Source organism: Babylonia areolata, chromosome 25 (genome assembly GCF_041734735.1).
Source record: "Babylonia areolata isolate BAREFJ2019XMU chromosome 25, ASM4173473v1, whole genome shotgun sequence".
NCBI classification, from domain to species: domain Eukaryota; kingdom Metazoa; phylum Mollusca; class Gastropoda; order Neogastropoda; family Buccinidae; genus Babylonia; species Babylonia areolata.
The window spans coordinates 5,254,884-5,277,500 of NC_134900.1; the positions used below are offsets into that span (position 1 = coordinate 5,254,884).

General features: G+C 43.2%; 1 protein-coding gene across 5 annotated transcripts in view; it reads right to left on the reverse strand.

Annotated features, from left to right (window-relative positions):
- LOC143299903 (neuroglian-like) overlaps positions 1-22,617 on the reverse strand; it is a 119,997-nt gene that overhangs the window by 31,991 nt on the left and 65,389 nt on the right. For all 5 annotated transcript variants that reach the window (XM_076613411.1, XM_076613410.1, XM_076613405.1 and 2 more), the window contains 13 exons: positions 20,960-21,324; positions 20,150-20,255; positions 18,931-19,069; positions 16,664-16,840; positions 14,839-15,079; positions 13,566-13,668; positions 12,440-12,633; positions 11,198-11,329; positions 9,084-9,227; positions 6,432-6,610; positions 5,068-5,158; positions 3,772-3,929; positions 1,229-1,352 (listed from right to left, as the gene is read on the reverse strand). In XM_076613411.1, coding sequence (XP_076469526.1) covers positions 1,229-1,352; positions 3,772-3,929; positions 5,068-5,158; positions 6,432-6,610; positions 9,084-9,227; positions 11,198-11,329; positions 12,440-12,633; positions 13,566-13,668; positions 14,839-15,079; positions 16,664-16,840; positions 18,931-19,069; positions 20,150-20,255; positions 20,960-21,050 — 1,879 coding nt within the window. In that variant the 5' untranslated portion in view covers positions 21,051-21,324. The remainder of the gene's footprint in view (positions 1-1,228; positions 1,353-3,771; positions 3,930-5,067; positions 5,159-6,431; positions 6,611-9,083; positions 9,228-11,197; positions 11,330-12,439; positions 12,634-13,565; positions 13,669-14,838; positions 15,080-16,663; positions 16,841-18,930; positions 19,070-20,149; positions 20,256-20,959; positions 21,325-22,617) is intronic.

Here is a 22,617-nt window from a genome sequence, read left to right on the forward strand (position 1 = left end):
ATACATATGTTGCTTCTGGTTCAGCCCAATGCACAGGGACACGCACTTGGCGCACTGAAAAGGAAAAAATGGCAACAAAAGGGATGTCCCCTTGTAGATGAAATTCTGTAGAAGAAATCAGCTCTGTACACAAATATACATGCATGCACTCAAACCCTGATATGTTGGGTTGGGTTATGCCGCTAGTCGGGCATCTGCCTGACAGATGTGGTGTCGCGTATGTGGATTTGTTCGTTGTTCGTTTATCTATTTATAGTCTGTTCATCTAAGATGATGATATTAAACTGAAAATAAATGATATTATTATTATCATTCCTATCACAATGATGATTGTTAGTATTAATCAGAAATCGACATTTCTGTATATTCGAATGAAAAGGGGGGGGGGGGGGGGGGGGGTGGGGGGGGGGGGGGCAAGGGGGAGGGGACTAAGAAAGGAAGAGACAGACAGACAGACAGACAGACAGACAGAGACAGAGAGAGAGAACAGAATGTGGATTTGTCGAAACACAGTGACACCTCCTTGAGAAACTGAGACTGAAATGATCAAGAACTCGTGGCAACAAAAGGGCTGTCCTGTGGCAAAAACTCAGCAGGAGAACTCCTCTCTGATAGGTACACAACTATACATGCAAGCACTCCAGGCCTGACTGAGCACGTTGGGTTATGCTGCTGGTCAGGTGTAACTGCCGAACACATGTGGTGTGGTGTGTATGGATTTGTACGAAACACTGTGACGCCTCTTTTGAGAAACTGAAGCTGAAATCATTATCATTATTTTTGTGGTTGTTGTTGTTGTAGTAGTCACTGTCATTATTATCGTTAATGTTATTATTATTATCATTTTTCTGGTTATTGTTGTTGTTAATGTTATTTTTGTTATTATTATTATCATTATTAATATTTTGTTGTTGTTGTTGTTATTATTGCCATTATTATCATTATCATTGTTATCATTATTTTTGTGGTTGTTGTTGTTACTGTCGTTATTATTACCATTATCATTTTGTGGTTGTTGTTGTCATTGTCATTATCATTATCATTATTATTATTTTTTTTTTTTTTTCTGGTTGTTGCTGTTGCCATCATTATCATATTATTATCATTAGTATCAAAAACGTTCCAGCCAGCCAGCCAGCCAGCCAGATGGACAGAGGAGGATTGGGAGGGGGAGTAGAGGGGGTAGCGGGGTGGGGTGTGGGGGTCCGGGGCAGAGCATGGTACCTACCCACAACCTGCAGCAAGGCGCTGGCCTGGTCGCTGTCCAGGCTGTTGGAGGCCACACAGGTGTAGTTGCCCGTGTCCCTGCTGGTGGTGTCCTTCACCATCAGGGTCCCCTTCTTCACCTCCACCTAGTTGGGGAGTAATGGGGTTGGGGGTCAGGGGTGAGGGGTGGGGGGGGGGTGGAGGGTAGGGGGGGGGGAGAGGGAAGGGTAAGGTAAGTCACAAGTACAGTCCGTCGCTCAGCACAAACAAACAAGACACCTTGCCTCATCCAAAAGACTAAAAAAAAAAAAAAAAATACTAGCACCCAGACCACCACTTAAGGTCTGGTAGAGGGGACAGCTTGCATGAGAGATGAACAGGATTCTAGTTCACACACACACATCTGCACGCACTAACATGCATGCGCACGCACACACACACATACACACACACACGCACATGCGCACACACATTCAAAATTATAACTCAACATATTTCATATTCAGTTTGGTTCATTATGTCTTGTCTATAAATCTTTCTTGGTGACTCTCTCTCTCTCTCTCTCTTTCTGTCTCTCTCTTTGTAATAAGACATCTTTTTAAGTGAACTGAAACAGCAACTGATAGACTGTTCACACCAAGACTGGCACAACAAACTGTTGGAGAGCAACAGATTTTCCACCTACAGAATCTTTAAGCAAACTGTGCAGCCTGAGCCATACCTTTTTCAAATCAAAAACAAAAGACTACGGGACGTTCTTGTAAGATTTAGATGTTGTGGAAATGATCTTAATTGTAATAAACATCGATATGCTGCAAATTCTCAGATGAAGAACTGTTCTTATTGTGATAACAAAACAGAAGAAGATGAGGCGCATTTTATTTTAGTGTGTCCAAAGTATAAAGACCTTCGAGAGAAATTCATCCCATTTGTTCACACACTAAACTCGGGGGGAAACTCTGTGTGTGCGTGAGTGCTTGTGTCTGTGAGTGCCTACAAATATGATATCCCTGAAACTTAGTGAACTGTGAAAATTAAGTGTTTACGATTCACGGAATTTTCTCTGCGTTTCATTATCATATATTTCTGATTTCGTTTCACATTTGATGACGTTTTACGCCATGGGCTTTGCTCACCCTTGTTTAGGGATCAATGTATCTAAAAACAATCAAAATTCGTTCGTTCCTTTGTTTGTTCTCTCTCTCTCTCTCTCTCTCATTTAGAAGACCTTTAGGTAACAGAAGACATTAAGGTAACGGAAGACAACAAGAAGACATTCAAGTAACAGATGACATTCAAATAATGGAAGACATTCAGGTAACAGAAGACAACAAGAAGACATTCAAGTAACAGAAGACATTCAGGTAACGGAAGACAACAAGAAGACATTCAAGTAACAGAAGACATTCAGGTAACGGACGACAACAACAAGACATTCAAGTAACAGAAGACATTCAGGTAACAAGACAACAACAAGACATTCAAGTAACAGAAGACATTCACGTAACAGAAGACAACAACAAGACATTCAAGTAACAGAAGACATTCAGGTAACAAGACAACAACAAGACATTCAAGTAACAGAAGACATTCAAGTAACTGAAGACAACAAGAGGACATTCAAGTAACAGAAGACATTCAGGTAACGGAAGACAACAAGAAGACATTCAAGTAACTGAAGACATTCAGGCAACGGAAGACAACAAGAAGACATTCAAGTAACAGATGACATTCAAGTAACAGAAGACAACAAGAAGACATTCAAGTAACAGAAGACATTCAGGTAACAGAAGACAACAAGAAGACATTCAAGTAACAGAAGACAACAAGAAGACATTCAGGCAACAGAAGACATTCAAGTAACAGAAGACAACAAGAAGACATTCAAGTAACAGAAGACATTCAAGTAACAGAAGACAACAAGAAGACATTCAGGCAACAGAAGACATTCAAGTAACAGAAGACATTCGGGTAACAAGACAAGAAGACATTCAAGTAACAGAAGACATTCAGGCAACAGAAGACATTCAAGTAACAGAAGACATTCAGGTAACGGACGACAACAAGAAGACATTCAAGTAACAGAAGACATTCAGGCAACGGAAGACAACAAGAAGACATTCAAGTAACAGAAGACATTCAGGTAACAGAAGACAACAAGAAGACATTCAAGTAACAGAAGACATTCAGGTAACGGAAGACAACAAGAAGACATTCAAGTAACAGAAAACATTCAGGCAACAGAAGACATTCAAGTAACAGAAGACATTCGGGTAACAAGACAAGAAGACATTCAAGTAACAGAAGACATTCGGGTAACAAGACAAGAAGACATTCAAGTAACAGAAGACATTCAGGTAACGGAAGACAACAAGAAGACATTCAAGTAACAGGTGACATTCAGGTAACAGAAGACAAGAAGAAGACATTCAAGTAACAGAAGACATTCAGGCAACGGAAGACAACAAGAAGACATTCAAGTAACAGGTGACATTCAGGTAACGGAAGACAAGAAGAAGACATTCAAGTAACAGGTGACATTCAGGCAACTGAAGAAGGCCTCACCCTGGGGTCATTGACATCAATGGGCACTCCCTCCTTCAGCCAGGTGAACTTGAGACGGATCAGTTCCTCAATGGCCGTCACCGCCCCACAGGTGAAAATGGCTGCCTGACCCTGGCTTACGCGGTCGTTGGTAGGCGGGGTCACAATCTGCGTCTTATCTAAAAAAAAATAAAATAAAAAAAAAAAAAAGATATACAGCCTTCACAAAAAATGTTATGGACCACTTTATAAAAGCAGGTATGTATGTCTTCATAAACTCAAGAGATGGTTGAAATGATGCAGGGTGCATTTGGACCACCACTGGTCTCTCAATGAACATCAAATGATGCAGGGAGCATTTGGACCACCACTGGTCTCTCAATGAACATCAAATGATGCAGGGAGCATTTGGACCACCACTGGTCTCTCAATGAACATGAAATGATGCAGGGTGCATTTGGACCACCACTGGTCTCTCAATAAATATGAAATGCAATGTGCATTTGGACAACCACTGGACTCTCAATAAATATGAAATAATGCGGGGTGCATTTGGACCACCACTGGTCTCTCAATAAATATGAAATGCAATGTGCATTTGGACAACCACTGGACTCTCAATAAATATGAAATAATGCGGGGTGCATTTGGACTACCGCTAGTTTCTCACTGAATATGAAATGATATAGGGTGCATTTGAAATTACCACCGGTCACTCATTGAATGGCTGTTTCAAGCATACATGCATCATGAACAGCTAAAAAAGAAAAGTGTTTGGACAATGATTGAATGAATGTTTCAGTCAAAAATCATGAGTTTTTAACATGTTTTTAAATGACAGCTGTGGTTTTTCATTAAAAACACAAAAACCAAACTTGAAGTGTATGAACAAGAAAACACCTCTTGTTATGAGTACAACAGACAAAATTCCTTTCCCTAGAAAATAGTCAAGATCATACTGAAAAAAAAGCCACACACACACACACACACACACAGAGGCACACAAACACACACATACATATCCCAAAGAGCAACTACAGGTGGATATAATATCAGATGACAATATAAAACCACACCCTTAATGCGTATTTACTGATCTACCGATAAAAATTCTTGAAGTGGAATGACTGATAATCAGAACAATATACTGCAGCAACTTCCTACTGTAAACTTTTGTTTGAAAAAAAAAAAGTTTGGTAACCCCCCCCCCCCCCCCCCCCCCTCGTCCCCCCCAAAAAAAACCCCACAACATGGGAAAGAAATCTCTTCCCACCACCAGTAATCACAGCACCTCAAGACCGAGCTGAGTGTACCCACCTCGAACGATGAGGGAGCCCTGAGCACTGGCCTGCCCAAAGCGGTTCTTGGCGATGCAATGGTACACCCCTGTGTCCCTCTCGTCAACCATCTGCAACACACAGCAGCCAGTGATGTAAAGAATAATTTTAAAAAAAGGTCAAAGGAGCCATAGCCCTGACAGGCACAATAGCTGAGTGGTTAAAGCGTTGGACTTTCAATATCAAGGTCCCAGGTTCGAATCTCAGTAACAGCGCCTACAGGGTAAAGGGTGGAGATTTTCCCCGATTTCCCAGGTCAACATATGTGCAGACCTGCTAGTGCCCGAACCCCCTTCATGTGTATATGCACACAGAATATCAAATACTAAAGATCCTGTAATCCATGTCAGCGTTTGGTGGGTTATGAAAACAAGAATATACCCAGCATGCACATCCCCTAAAAACGGAGTATGGCTGCCTACATGGTGGGGTAAGTAAACAAAACGATCATACCTGATCTTGCTGAACAAAAGTCAGGCAGTTCTATGAGAAAAAAAAGTCCACGCTCCCCCTGCTACATCCTTTCTTATGGCCCACCTCCCCCTCAGCCTTGCTTCCCCCACTGGAACCACAACGCCTCCCCACCCCCCTGTAGTGATCTAGTATTGTCTCAGAGTTAACTGCCAAGTTTGGCAAATACAAGTCTTCTAAAAGAAAATTCAACAAATTCTGGCACCACCAGTCAAAGGAATGTGAACAAAAGCCTTCTCTTTCCCACACTAGTACACTACTCTTTTTGTCTGTGCATTCCTCTCTTTCCTTGTTTGCTTTGATTGCTCACTGCACTTCCACTCTGACTTCCTGCACAGTGGCCTATAGTTGAATAGAATAATGTTTTTAAAAGTCCAGCCAGTGTCCTCTCTGGATGTAACAAATGAACCTTGCTTAGTGTTGTATATGCGTTGTAGTTATTAATCAATTTATGGACTTCCGGATATAGCATATTAAGACGAGGTAGGACGTCGTTCGTCACCGTTGTTTGTGAACAGCAGACCCCAAGTGAACTGCATCTGCTCAGCTGATTTTCTGTGCTGAACAGATCTTCTACCCCTCAACATTACATCTTACAAATAACAGCATTATCATTATTACACCTCCACCTACCCCCCTTCAAAAATCCTCCCAAAGACCTCTCCCCTGCCTCATGCCCACCATCCTCCTCCTCCACCATCCATGACTGACCCCTTGACCTCCCTGACAAACCCCTTGACCCTCCCTGACTGACCCCCTTGACCTCTCTGACTGACCCCTTTGACCCTCCCTGACTGACCCCCTGACCTCTGACTGACGCCCCTGACCGACCCCCTTGACCTCTTTGACTGACCCCTTGACCTTGACCCTGACCTCGATGTGGAGGTCGCCGGAGGGCAGGATGCGGTAGTTGTCCCCGAGGAGCATCTGGTCCCCTTTGTACCACAGGACCTGGGGGCGGGGCTTGCCCTCCACCTGGCAGGGGATGGTGATGCTCTTCTCCTTGGCCACCTTCTGCTCCGTCGGCATGTTCACGATGGACGGCGCCAGGGCTGCCAAAAAAGAAATCATTAAGTCAAAACTTTTAGTTTCACTTTAATAATAATAAGAATAATAATGGATACTTATACAGCACACTATCCAGAAATCTGCTCTAGGTGCTTTACAAGAACGCTTTTGTTAACATACAACATCATATCTATGTTACATACACACACCAAAATGTGACTACACACACACACACACGCACACACACACACACACACACACACACACACGCTGCATACATACATTTTAACATACATGTGTATCTAACAGCTACCCTAACACATAGGCACACATAGGCAGGCACAAACTTACATAAACACACGCACACGCACACACAATACACATTCATATACATGCATGTAGTTATGTACACATACATATGTATACACACATAGTCAAGGAGACGTCACAGCGTTCAGACAAAAATCCACATGTGAGAATGGTTAAGACGCTCATCTGCCAATACAGAGAGCATGACGTGAGGGTCGTGGGTTTGAATCCCACTCTCTCGCCTTTTCTCACAAGTTTGACTGGAAAATCAAACTGAGCACCCAGTCGTTCGGATGAGACAATAAACCGACAGTCCCGTCTGCAGCACCCACTTGGCGCACTGAAAAAGACCCACTGCAAGAAAAGTGTTGTCCTCTGGCAAAATTGTGTAGAAGAAATCCACTGTGATAGGTACACAAATATATATATATATATCTGCACACACTCTGGGCCTGACTAAGTGCGTTGGGTAATGCTGCTGGTCAGGCATCTGCCTAGCGGATGTGGTGTAGTGTATATGGATTTGTCTGAATGTAGTGACGCCTCCTTGAGAAACTGAAACTCAATCTGAAAATTGCACCATATCTGCTACGCAGATGCCTGGACCAGCGGCATAACCCAACGTGCTTTTGAGTCGGGCCTTGAGTGCATGCACATATGTTTGTGCACCCATCAGAGTGGATTTCTTCTACATCCCTTTTGTTGCCCTGGGTTCTTTTTCAGTGTGCCAAGTCCGCGCTGCACACAGGACCTCAGTTTATCATCTCATCCGAATGACAAGACACCAATCTGATCTTCCAGTCAAACCTGGAAGTGTGAGACTTGGAACTGAACCCAGGCCATCGCAGACACTGTATTGGCAGATGAGTATCTTAACCACTCTGCCACCTTCTTAAAATGTGACAAATCAAATCAAATCATGTTGATTACACTTTCTTGCTGCCTAGTCTGCCCTCTAGCAAGTAGGGCAGCAATAATGTTGCTGTTTCCATAACAAAGATTTTTAATGGTAAAGGTATGGTATCCAACATGGAAATCACCACAAATACCCAAATTCATACAACACAGTAACATTCTCACCCAACAAACAAACAAACAAACAAAAACACCAAAACCCCACTAACAACCAACCAATTGGTCTACAATTCACCAAAATGAGCGACAGGATATTTAAACCTAAGTCCGCCTTCTCCTCCTCCACAACCAAGCAATCAGAAAAACAACAACAAACAAACAAACAAAAACACCAAAACCCCACTAACCACCAACCAATTGGTCTACAATTCACCAGAATGAGTGACAGGACATTTAAACCTAAGTCCGCCTTCTCCTCCTCCACAACCAAGCAATCAGAAAAACAACAACAACAAACAAACAAACAAAAACACCAAAACCCCACTAACCACCAACCAATTGGTCTACAATTCACCAAAATGAGTGACAGGACATTTAAACCTAAGTCCGCCTTCTCCTCCTCCACAACCAAGCAATCAGAAAAACAACAACAACAAACAAACAAACAAAAACACCAAAACCCCACTAACAACCAACCAATTGGTCTACAATTCACCAAAATGAGCGACAGGATATTTAAACCTAAGTCCGCCTTCTCCTCCTCCACAACCAAGCAATCAGAAAAACAACAACAACAAACAAACAAACAAAAACACCAAAACCCCACTAACCACCAACCAATTGGTCTACAATTCACCAAAATGAGTGACAGGACATTTAAACCTAAGTCCGCCTTCTCCTCCTCCACAACCAAGCAATCAGAAAAACAACAACAAACAAACAAAAACCCCACCAACAACCAACCAATCGGTCTACAATTCACCAGAATGAGTCACAGGACATTCATTCATTCATTTTGCCCATCGCTCCTGGTGGAGCATAGGCCATCGGCGACCCCTCGCCATCGCACTCTGTTCTGGGCTGTTCTGGCCATTCCAGTCCAGTTGGTCCCTTGCTGCTTCAGCTCTGCCTCGGTATCTCGCCTCCAGCTGTTGCAAAGGCCGGCCTCTCTTCCTCTTTCCCTGCGGGTTCCAGGTCAGGGCTTGGTATGTGATGCTGGACGCTGGCTGAGTCACAGGACATTTAAACCAAATTCCTCACCTTCCTCCTCCACAACCAAGCAAACAGAAAAAACAAAAACCCCCAAACAACGAAGCAACACAGCAGAAACACTTCCGCTGCTGCGTCCCTGACCTTGCACCTGCAGGAAGATGTCAGCCCACAGAAAGCCGTGGATGTTGGAGGCGTTGCACTGGATGACCTGCGTGTCCTCCTGGGTCACGTTGGTGAACACCAAGGCGTTGCCCAGGAGACGGCGGTTCTGGTCTGGCGGGGACTCTGCAACGGAAGGGTAGGGGAGGGAAGGGGTGTGGAGGGGTAGGAGTTAAAAACCAACAGGCGTTTTCAGACAAACTTTTTTTGTTGTGTTTTTTTTTGTTTTTTTTTGTCCCTTGCATTGAAGGTTATATTTCCCATACTGAAATATCATCATCACCATTTCCAGAATTTTGCATACATATCACTGTAGATGGTGGGTGCAACAGCCGACTGGTTAAAGCATTGGACTTTCAAGCTGAGGGTCCCCCGTTCAAATCTCGGTAACGGCGCCTGGTGGGTAAAAGGTGGAGATTTTTCTGATGTCCCAGGTCAACATATGTGCAGACCTGCTAGTGCCTGAACCTCCTTCTTGAGTATACACAAGCAGAAGATCAATTATGCATGTTAAAGATCCTGTAATCCATGTCAGCGTTTGGTGGGTTATGGAAACAAGAACATACCCAGTATGCACACCCCTGAAAACGCAGTATGGCTGCCTGCATGACACAAGCAGAAGATCAATTATGCACGTTAAAGATCCTGCAATACATGTTAGCATTTGGTGGGCTATGTAAGCAAGAACATACCCAGCATACACACACCTGAAAATGGAGTATGGCTGCCTGCATGGCGGGGTAAAAACGGACATACATGTAAAAAGCCCACTCGTGTACATACGAGTGAGCGTGGGAGTTGCAGCCCACGAACGAAGACGAACACTGCAGATGAAATACACCTTTAACACCTTCAGCTATTGCAGAGTATGCAGCAACAATGAACTTGCAAGGAATTCAGACAGGAACATGGTTGGACAGACATACTATTTCAACTATTTCGTTCTGTGCTGTGGAAAACTGGATGTATGACATGAGCTCCATTGAACTTGGGTTTTTTTGTTTTTGTTTTCTATTTGGTCAAGTAATGTCCATGGCTTTTCACCTCTCACCCTGCTGACCTTATCATCATGGAGAGGACAGGTGGAAAGATCTTGTGCATATTTACCATGTATACTGAAGTTTTGTTCAACAACTTTTTCTAACTTTGCCATTTGCATAAGCTGACGAGTCCAGGGTATGTTTTTTGTTATTGTAATCCTCCATGCTCCAATAGAAAGCTTATTAAAACTTGAAAGTTCAGATTGAAACAAAGTAAAATAAATGGGAAAATAAACTAACATCGTCAAAATGGTGTAACACAAGTCAGTATGATATAATGTATAGAAATACTCCCACCCATGCGATCATCAACTTCTTTTTATTTTTTAGCTCTGAGCTCTTCGTCTTGATTTTTTTTTTTTTTTACTTTATCCACCTTGTTATGAGTTTTTAATCAAGAAATGGATGAGCCACACCAATTCCCTACTCCCCACCCCCAACCCAAACTCTATCACCCCCCCCCTCCCCCACCCCCCTTACCCATACCTTCACTCCATCCCCTCCCCACCACAACCCCCAACATCACAATTCCCCTGGGGGTCTGCAGAATGAACCTTCATTGTAGTTATTATCTTTATCAGTTATCAATTTGGCCCAAAACTCGGCTTATATATCACAGACCGGCATAAGTTTACAGTTGGGCCAACAACAGAGTGAGAGCTGTCTCATCAATGGTTTCTCCACTGCAATGGGAAAACATTTACAGCTTGGTCTTCTGTGAAGGACTATAACTGTTAAAGGAGGAGGCAAGACTGCACTGACTCTTAGTGCTGCAGTCTTGGGGGCTTGATGGCCTTTGAGAACCATCCCAACGCTGACTGTCCTATAACCCTCTTGGCTGAGAGAATGGGGATGTAACTTGGGCAAGACACTCTCCACTATAATCAAATTCTAGCCTAGATAGTTGGGACAGCAGTTGCCTCCTCTGCTGTTCTGATGGTCATAGTCGGACACAACTGACTATCATATATATATCCTTATCAGTGGAGTCACCATTTTGTATCAGCTAGTGTTTCAGCCAGGTAAGAACTGCAGTGCGTGTGTCATGACTCTCACCGGTGAGGGGCACACCGTTGATGTACCACTCCACGCTGGCTTTAGGGTTGGAGTCCACGCTGCAAACCACTGTCACGTTGTCTTCCACGCCCACCTCCATGTCTTCCGGACGTTTGGTCCACCGAGGTCGGGCTGAAAAAAATAAGAAAAAAGACAGTTTTAGTTAAAGCTTCAGTTTCAATTTTAGCAAACAGATCCATATACATTACACCACATCTGCTGTTGAAAATTAGAAATAAAGAATAAAAAAAAGGCAGATGCCTGATCTTCACACATACCAAATTGGCTGATCAGGTCTTGAGGGCCTAACCCTGGTTTGTGTAAAACATTAACATAAAAAACCAAAAAACTACTACTAATTATCATAACCATAAACAAGTTAAAAATAAAAATTAAAAAAAGATGGAACAAAATCTAATCTCATCTCACACAAAGTGGCAGAAGTGGTCCTTGTGAAAATAAACACACAACTCCCGATGACAGAGAAATCGTTCAACCAGCGAAGGCGCTGAAGTGGTCAGTGTTTCTAGACTGACAACTGGGAGGACATTGGTTCAAACCCCATCAGCGGTGGGTTTTTTTTTTCAACCCGTGACTGGCTCCTTCCCATGGGCTGAAATGGGAAGACTGGGTTCACAACGCCAGGGTTGTCCACTTCATGGATGTGTCTGTATCTCTCAGTATGGCTGACACCAGGATATATCATGAGAGTGCAGCTTTGTCAGGTACTCCCAGACCTAACTGGACTTGCACTGCAGATTCTTCATCACTGAAATATGGAAAATAAAGTGTCCCAAATTCTAGGGCACACATATGCAATTAAACTTTACAGTAATAATAAAGAAACAAGTGTATTTGTGCCAGTGTAAGTTCACCTTAATGTAGTCCTTTTCTGTTTGTTTCAAAACAGACATTTTGAAGAAAAAAAACAACCCCCCAACAAACAAGAGTACCAGTACACACACACACACACACTAAAACACATGCTCACATGCACATGTAGCCCAAGTACATCTATATTCACACACACACATCTGTACAAAAGCATACACACATGTGTATGTTAACACACACACACACACACACACACACCCACACCCACTCACTCACACACACACGCATTCAGTACATATACATGTGCATTCACACACACACAAACACACACAACCCCCCCTGCACCCCCTACCTCCCCCTACACACACACACACACCATCACAAAGCCCTTCCCACCACTCTACTCACACTCCACAGAGAGGAAAAACTTCTGCTCAATGGCCTCCCTGAGCAGTACGTTCTGCCCCGAACACACATACTCTCCGGCGTCTTCGTGGAGAACGTTGGAGATGACAAACTCGTGCTGGTCGACGCTCTGCACCATACGTTCCGGGTCAAAGGGCCCACCGTCCACCCGGCGCCACCGCACCTCAGGGGTGGGGCTGCGAGGGGACACACACATCACTTTCAGTTTCTTCAAGGTGGCTGGCGTCACTGCGTTTCCACAAATATGTGTGTATACAAATGCTGCTCCACATCTTCTAGATAGATTCCTACCTGACCAGAACATCACTTTCAGTTTTTCAAGATGGTTGGCGCCACTGTGTTCAGACAAATCTATATATATCTCTATCTCTATATATATGTGTGTGTGTGTGTGTGTGTGTGTGTGTGTGTGCTGCTCCACATCTGATAAATAGATGCCTGCCTGACCAGCACATCACTTTCAGTTCCTCAAGGTGGTTGGCATCACTGCATTCAGACAAATCCATGTGTATGTGTCTGTGTGTATATATATATATATATATATATATATATATATATATATATATATATATATATATATATGCTACTCCACATCTGCTAGACAAATGCCTGCCTGACCAGCATCATAACCCTATGTGCCAGTCTGGCCTTGTGTGCATGCACATACATATATAGAGAGAGAGACAGAGAGAGAGAGACAGAGAGAGAGAGACAGAGAGAGAGATTTGTGTAGCTATCAGAATGGATTTCCTTAACAGAATGTTGCCAGAGGACAACAACCAGCTTGCTGAGTTTCAAGGAGGCGTCATCAAAGTGTGCAGACTGATCCATATACGCTACACCATGCCTGCTTTTGAATGAAAAACGCATCAAAAAGCTGAAGTTAAGACACTCATAATAAGGCAGCATTATAAGAGTTAAGAAAACCAAAGCATGAAAACACAGAAAGACAGAAAGAAAGAAGGGGGTGGGTGGGGGAGGTGGGGAGGCATTTGACATTGTTCCTAAATGACAGTCAAGCCTACTCACTGCACAGGACTCAAGAAAAATTGGGGTGTGAAAAACAAACATGAACGAAACCACTGAGGGAAAGAAGCAGAGGGCGTACTTTCCAGAGAAGATGCACTTGAACTTGGCTTTCTTTCCCTCCAGCACCAATTCGTGTTCTGGGGAGTGCCACTGCAGGGAGGTGGCTTCGTTGGCTGGGCTCTCTGTACAAGGAGACACACGTTAAAGTGTCGTGTCGCATTGTGTTGTGTTGTGTTGTGTTGTGTGGTGTCATGTCATGTTGTGCTGTGCTGTGCCATGCTGTGGTGGTGTGCTGTGCTGTGTTGTGTTGTGTTGTGCTGTGATGTTGTGCTGTGCTGTGCTGTGCTGCATTGCATTGTATTGCATTATATTTTCTCCTTATGATATGCAGTCTGTTCATTGAATTGTACTGTACTGTACTGTACTGTACTGTACTGTTGTATTGTATTGTATTGTTGTACTGCACAGTACTGAACTGAAGTGTGTTTTAAATAATGGAAAGTTATCACACTTGCTTTGCTATGACTGAGTTTGAGTGTTATTTTGTTATATTTATGTTGTATGCCATATTTTACTGTGCTGCTTATAATTGGCATGTATCACAGACTTCACCACACTTAATAATTTCTCTATGAGATAATAAAGGTATTCTGATTCTGATTCTGATGAACTGCATTGATATGTGTTGCATTGTGTTGTCCCAGGTTGTGTTTCAGTTTCAGTTTCACTTTCTCAAGGAGGCGTCACTGCGTTCGGACAAATCCATACACGCTACACCACATCTGTTGAGCAGATGCCTGACCAGCAGCATAACCCAACGCGCTTAGTCAGGCCTTGAGTGCATGCTTACATATTTGTGTACCTATGAAAGTGGATTTCATTTTACGTAATTTCGCCAGAGGACAACACTCTCGTTGCCATGGGTTCTTTTTCAGTGCGCCAAGTGCGTGCTGCACACGGGACCTCGGTTTATCGTCTCATCCGAAAGACTAGACGCTCAGTTTGATTTTCCAGTCAAACTTAGGAGAAAGGGCGAGAGCGGGATTCGAACCCACACCCTCACGGACTCTCTGTATTGGCAGCTGAGCGTCTTAACCATTCTGCCACCTTCCTCCGTGGTTGTGTACTATACTGTATTCAACTGCACTGAACTGTGGTATTGGTGTGTACTGTATTCATCAAAACTGCTCTCTTACCGTTTTGGTACTGTACTGAATAGAATCAAACAGTACTGACACATATTTTGATTGTATTTATTGCTTTGTTAAAATGTTGACCTATTAAAACCGATGAACAACAACAACAACAAAATTAGCAAGAAAAGAAAGGAAAAAGAAACCAAACCAACTCACTTCCGAGAATCTCGATGAACTTGTCCATGCCCTGCACGATGGAGCGCACCTGGATGTTGGTGGCCATGCAGACGTAGCGCAGCCCCTTGTGTGAGTCCTCGGCCTCCACGGCCACGAAGTACAGGTTGCCTGCGTAGTCCATGGTGATGCGGCGGCCCAGCTCCACGTTGTTGAACATGTCCTCGTCCTCATAGTCATAGGCCAGGTCATCGTAGACATCCATGTACTCCTCATCAGACTCCTTGACAGTAACGATGACGACAACAATGACCCCAATAATGCTAATGTTGATACCACTACTGCTAATGATACTCATACAAATATCAACACTACTTGTACTCCTACTGCTACCAACAATAATACTAATAATCATACAAATATCAACACTACTTGTACTCCTACTGCTACCAACAATAATACTAATAATCATACAAATATCAACACTACTTGTACTCCTACTGCTACCAACAATAATACTAATAATCACAGTAATGATGATGATGATGATATTCTTGATGATCACAATAACAATAATAATGATAAAAATGAAAATAAGAATAATAACAATAACGGCAGATGATGATAGTCAGTCGTTTTCGACTATAACCATCAGAACAACACAGGTGACTTCTGTTTCGCCTATCTGCACTAGAATTTGATTCTAGTGGAGAGTGTCTTGCAACCAAGTTACATCCCCACTCTCTAAGTCTCTCGGCCAAGAGGGTTTTTAGGACGGTTGGGCGCTGTGGATGGTTCCCCAAGACCAACTTGCCCCCAAGGCTGCAGAGTGTCTTGCCACCAAGTTACATCCCCACTCTCTTGGCCAAGAGGGTTTTTAGGATGGCCAGTTCCCAAAGGCCAACTAGCCTACCCCCCAAGGCTGCAGCACTAAGAGCCAGTGCAATTTTGCCTCCTAGTTTGAGAGTCATGGTACTTCACAGAAGACTAAGCTGTAAATGATTTCCAATTGCTATGGGGGAAACCTTTGATCATACAGCTCTCACTTTGCTGTTGGCCCAACTGTAAACTTTGTCAATCTGTGACATATGCTGAGCATTACAACAACAACAAGAACATTAATATTAATACTCATACCACCACTACTAGTACAACTAATACTAATACTACTCATACAAATGTAGCCATGTGATAGCCTGAGTGGTATATCAAAGGGGACGGTACAAAAGAATGATTCATTTACTAAATTACAAGAGTATGAAGGTGAAAAGATAGCAAAGATCCATGCGCAGGCCAGAAACATGTAGCGGCCAGTCACAAAAAGGGTTTTCTATTGTTTTATTTTACAATAGTTATTAAGAAGATAAGAAGAAGTAGAGAAGACAATGCAGTAGAATATTAGGCAGCTGACTGTGTGTGCGACACGCTCGATGTGTGCTTGAGAGCGGCACCTCGGAAAGTCACCGGCGGACACTTAACAATGTATGTTTCAAATTTGAATCCAATAGCCTTACACCACAGGAGGTACCTCCTCATGTCAATGGCTGGACACTGTCACTGCAGTTAAACTGTCGTCCGCTTTACAGCATGTGCTGTGAATTGAACTACGGTTAGTAGCCAGTTGAGCACTTGGCTACACAAATATTATCACTACTACTACTCCTACAACGTGAACAAGTCCATTGTATTGTTTTGACATGAGCCAAATAACGTGACCGAGAGCGACATGTCTAAAAGATCTGGCGTTGTCGAGTGGGATTTTTTGTTTTTTTCCCCAAACAGAAACTTGGCAGCAAGCAAAAAAAGAGATAAAAGAATGTGACAGATAATTAGAAGAAAGAAACAAGAAAGAAAAAAAGCCTGGTACCTTGACCCAGCTGAGGGTGGCATCAGGGACGCTGAAGGGGGGCTGACACTCCAGCTTGAGGGGCCGCCCCAGGATGGCCTTCACCGTCTCTGGCTCGCTGATCCTGGGGAAGGGGCTGATCGTCGCCTGCAGCAGCTGCGTCTTGATCGACAGCGATGTGCCGCATGGGTTGTGCACCTTTTGGGATCGTCATTCAGTCAGTCAGTTAATTCATCTGTCAATCAATCAGTTAATCAATCAAATCAGTCAGTCAAAAGTGATGTGCTGCATGGGTTGTGCACCTTGAGATCACCAATCAATCAATCAGTTAATTAATCTATCAACCAATCAATCAATCAACAGCGAGGTGCCACACCTTGTGATCATCAATCAATCAATCAGTTAATCAATCTATCAATCAATCAACAGTGATCAGCACTCTATGTTATAAATGTATTCACAAATCAGCCCCTTCCTATCTCTGTGGCTGCCTTCACCTCTACATTCCATCTTGCTCACTACGATCGGCTTCGGATCCACTCTGTTTACGCATACCCAGATTCAAACACTCGACTGTTGGCCTGTCTTTCTCTGTCTCTGTCTCTGGACCTTGCAAATGGAATGAACTTCCTCTTTTGCTTCGTCAAGTCTCCACACTCAGCTCTTTCAAGTCTGGCCTTAAAACCCACCTCTTCCCAAAACAGCCTCCCTTCCCTGCCTCTTCCTTGTCTTCAGTTTCTCCAGTTTTAGAGTTATGCATGTGTGTGAATGACTGGTGTGAAAGCGCTTTGATTTGTCTCTGCACAAGATTCAGCGCTATATAAATACCATTATTATTATCATTATTATGTGCCACACCTTGTGATCATTAATCAATCGATCAGTTAATGAATGGACCAATCAATAGTGAGGTGCTGCATGGGTTGTGCACCTTGGGATCATCAATCAATCACTTAATCTGTCAATCAATCAATCACATGCAACCCCCCCCCTCCTCCCCTCCAACAAACACATTTTCAGTCTGTGGGGAGAAGGACCTAGATTCATTTAACCCCCACCCCCTCCACCAAACTGCCATCTTTTATTTTATTCTTTCTTTCTTTCTTTCTTTTGTGTGTGTGTGTGTGTGTGTGTGTGTGTGTGTGTGTGTGTGTGTGTGTGTGTGTGTGTGTGTGTGTGTGTGTGTGTGCATGTGAGTGCATGCATGCGCACAAGTGTTATCAAACTGTTTTTAAATAGCATTTTTATTCCTGTGTCTTATACTACATGTAATATTGTTAAATGTGCCAAGATCCACAGGTAAGTACAATGTAATTGCACATTATTACTAGTAGTAGTAGTAGAAGCAGTAATCGAAGCATAAGTAGTATCAAGCTGTTTTGAGCTATAAATGCACATTATCATCATCATCATCATCATCACTATCATCAAGCTTTAGTTTCAAAGCGCTGCACCTTGCACTGGTACACTCCGGTAGTAGCAGTAGTGGTAGTACTATCAAGCTGTTTTGACCTATAAATGCACATTATCATCATTATCATTATCATCATCATCACTATCATCAAGATTTAGTTTCGAAGCACTGCACCTTTCACTGGTACTCTCCGGCAGTAGTATAATAGTAGTATCAAGCTGTTCTGAGCTATAAATGCAAATTATTATCATCATCATCACTATCATCACGCTTTAGTTTCGAGGCGCTGCCCCCTGCTCTGGTACACTGGTAGTAGTAGTAGTAGTAGTAGTAGTAATAGTAGTAGCAGTAGTAGTAGCAGCAGCAGCAGCAGTAGTAGTACCAGTAGCAGCAGCAGCAGCAGTAGTAGTACCAGTAGCAGCAGCAGTAGTAGTACCAGTAGCAGCAGCAGTAGAAGCAGCAGTAAAAGTATAGTAGTAGCAGTATCAAGCTGTTTGAAGCAATAATTGCACATTAAACATCATTCTCATCAGAAGATAAACCGAGGTCCCGTGTGCAGCAAGCATTTAGCGCACATAAAAGAACCCATGGCAACAAAAGGGTTGTCCCTGGCAAATATTCTGTAGAAAAATCCATTCCGATAGGAAAACAAACAAAACCGCAGGAAGAAAAAAGAAAAAGAACAAGAAAAAAGGGGTGGCGCTGTCAAGTGTAGCGACACGCTCTCCCTGGGGAGAGCAGCCCAGAATTTCACAGAGAGAAATCTGTTGTGACCAACAACAACAAAAAAAAAAAAAAAAAAAAAAAAAAAAAAAAAAAAAAAAGCGAGCAATACAAATACAAATCATCAAGCTTAAGTCTGAAAGCGTCGCACCTTGCACTGGTACTCTCCAGCGTCCTCCTCCGCCACAGGTGAGAACATCAGGCTGCCCACGCCCGGCACCATGGTGATGCGCCGCCCCCTGCCTTGCGCCCTCACGTCAAACTGCTCCCCGTTCTTAAGCCATGTGTACCTGACAGGTAATGGTTGGTTATATCGTTGATACATATCAATGGGACAGTGGTTATATCATTGTCCCTGGCCCTCACGTCAAACTGCTCTCCATCTTTCAGCCACGTGTACCTGACACAGGGGGGGAATCACTGGCACCAACAGGTGAGTCACTATCCCTCATTGTGGTGACGGTGGTTTATACTCTTGATACTTATCAAATGGACAGTAGTTTCTTTCGTTTTCTTTTCTTTTTCTTTGTTTTGTTGTTGACAAGTTTAACAGAAGCAGCTTCTACAACAACAACAACAACAACAAAAAAAACCACTTGCCAAATTGCAGGTTACATACACAACATACAAGTGTTGTGTCTTGAGTTACAACATTCAAGCAGCTTTAAAGAGGCAATGAATCATGCAGTATGCATGCCTATTTTGTAATTAAACCATTAAAAGTACATCCTACCAACAATCGCATACAGTTATAAAAGCAACACAATGAAATCAGAAATCCAGTCACTATTAAAAAAAAAAAAAAAAAAAAAAAAAAAAAAATATATATATATATATATATATATTGTTGATACTCATCAATGGGACAGTACTTATGAATGAATGAATGATATGGATACATCTTATATAGCGCCTATCCTTGGTTGGAGACCAAGTTCTAAGCACTTCACAAACATGGGGTCATTTGCACAACAGGCTGCCCACCTGGGTAGAGCCGACTGGCGGCTGCCACTGGGCGCTCATCATTCATTTCCTGTGTCATTCAATTAGATTTCAGGCACACACACATACACACTCTGAGAAAGACATGTAACATTTACCTGTATGACCGTTTCGTTTATTTACCCAGCCATGTGAGCAGCCATACTCTGTTTTCAGGGGTGTGCATGCTGGATATGCTTTTTTCCATAACCCACTGAACACTGACATGGACTACAGGATCTTTAACGTACATATTTGATCTTCTTCATGTATATGCACATGTATACTTGTTGTATTTACTGTTTTAGTCTTCATTGCTGCATTGTATTTTCCTCAAATGAGTGAATACAAAGGTGTTTAAAACTGAAGCGAGATAAAGTGGCGCTCACTTCAGAGTGGGGTCTCCCTTGGCAATACAGGCCAGCGTGGCGTTCAGCTTCCTCTGGAAGTACACTATGGGTCTGGACTGCCTCACGATGGCCGCCGGTTTACAGTCTGAAAGCACCAGATTGAGAGGACTGTCAAACAACATTCATTTTGTTGTCGGTCTTATCATCTCAAGAGTGGAATTTCAGCAGTGGGCAACACCATCCCCATCCATCCCAGACTACACTGAGGGAGAAGATGGAGACGAGGGTGGAGCAAGAACGGGAAAGGATGGAATGATGGGTGGATGGAGACACAGAGAGAGAGAGAGAGAGGAGAGAGAGAGAGAGGGGAGAGAGAGAGAGAGGAGAGAGAGTGAGAGAAGAGAGAGAGAGAGAGAGAGAGAGAGAGAGAGAGAGAGAGAGAGAAGGGAATAGGGGAGGGGGGGGAGAGACAGAGAAGTCAACGGGAAAGGGGGCAGGCAGAGAGACGCGCGCGCGCGCGCGCACACACACACACACACACACACACAGAGGCAAGCGCGCTCACACACACACACAAATACACACACACTCAACATATATATGCATGTGTGCATGTACTTACTCCTGCACAAACACACCAACAACATCAACAAGAACAACAACACATATGCACGCGTACACACACACACACACTCACACACATACGCTCATCCACCCCAACATCACCACCACCACCACCACACATATAACCACATGTATGCAACCCCCCCTCACCCCCAGCCAACAACACGCACGCACACACACACACACACACCTCTACCCACCACCACCACCACAACCACCACCTACTTTTAATCTCCTCAGCCAGCAGCAAGGGGGCCAGGAGGGTGGTCAGTCCCAAGAAGACCCACAGCAGCCCTAACTTTAAAGGAACCTCCATGGCTTGGATGGACTGGGTCAGACTTCACTTCGCTTCGCTTGCTTAGGTGCTGGCTTTGCTGGTCAAAACCATCCAGATCGTTACTTGATAGCACTGGCTGGTTTGGCTTGGCTGGTTTGGTTGGTGTGGTGGCTTGGCTTTCTCAGTCACATGGAGCTGTATAATATGGCTGTTTGTGGTCACGTTTTTTTTTTTTTTAAAAATTCTCTTTTTTTGTTGTTGTTGTTTTTCACTTGCACTGGTCAGAAAGTGTCAGCTCCCTCTGTTCCTTTACCTGAAAATCAAAAACGAAATCGGCATCATTATCATCATCATAATCATCATCATGACCACGACAACCACTGCACCATCATCATCACCATCATCACTACAATCACCATCACCATAATCAACAGTGTATTGATTGGCAAGCTTCCTTTAGGGGTAAAGTGATTTACTTTGAAGTCTACTCCTGTTGTACAACTATAAGAAAATGACTGATCCGAGTTTGTTGGAATTATAATTATGGAAATATCTGATGTGTTACATGACTTTTTCTCTCAATTTTTATTTCTTTACTGGATTTATAAATTTTGTCCGTGTAACATCATTATCTTTTTTCTTTTCTTTTTTTCTTTTACATAAGATTCAAGATTTAATATCCTGTCACCCCAACTGGGATGTGGTAGATTACACACACACACACACACACACAATCTGGACATATGCGCCCCCCCCCACCCCCACATTTTTTTGTTTGTTTTTTTGTTTTTGGTCTGATATCACTTAATGTTGAAAGAAGCTGAATTTTATACTAATACTAACACACACACACACACGCACCATCCCCCCCCTCCACCTCCCCCTTCCCTCCGCCACACATACACACACACGCATCACACCCAACCACGTCGATCGCCTCTCCCTCCACTACACTTCCTACCCACCCTCCCTGGCATATCATCCTAAGAATCCAGTCCCCAAACATGCCGCAACGGACGGTTGCCATACCAACCGACTGGCCAATTACACACTTCGTTATTTATTGTCTAATCAGTAACACCCACCGCTGTCGCCATTCATCATCGCAGTGTGTGTGTGTGTGTGTGTGTGTGTGTGTGTGTGTGTGTGTGTGTGTGTGTGGAGGGTGGACGGAGGTGGGATGGATAGAAAACTATCATACTGGCAGTGATAACAATTTGCCCAGTTCTGGAATGGAAGAAAGATACCCACCCAGCGCTGCAGTTTAAAACACCAGTAAATATTTCGTATCCATCTTAACTGATAATCATCATCATCTTTGTGTGAATGTAGTATTATGATGAGCGTCTTAATACACGATGGTTTATTTTATTTTATTTTATTTTTTAATTGTTGTTGTTGTTTTTATTTTCTGGTTGGAAACATCAAATGCGGATTTGTTGCATGATGAACAGCTGTTTTCTTGTTTCTTTTGTTCTGTTGGTCGTTGTCTTTTGTTGTTGTTGTTTTTTTTCATTTGGAGGTGGGAGGGGTAGGCAGGGGTGGGGGTGGATGTGCAAGTAAAGGGTTTAAGATGAGCGGATTATGAGCATTCCCGCTGACAGAG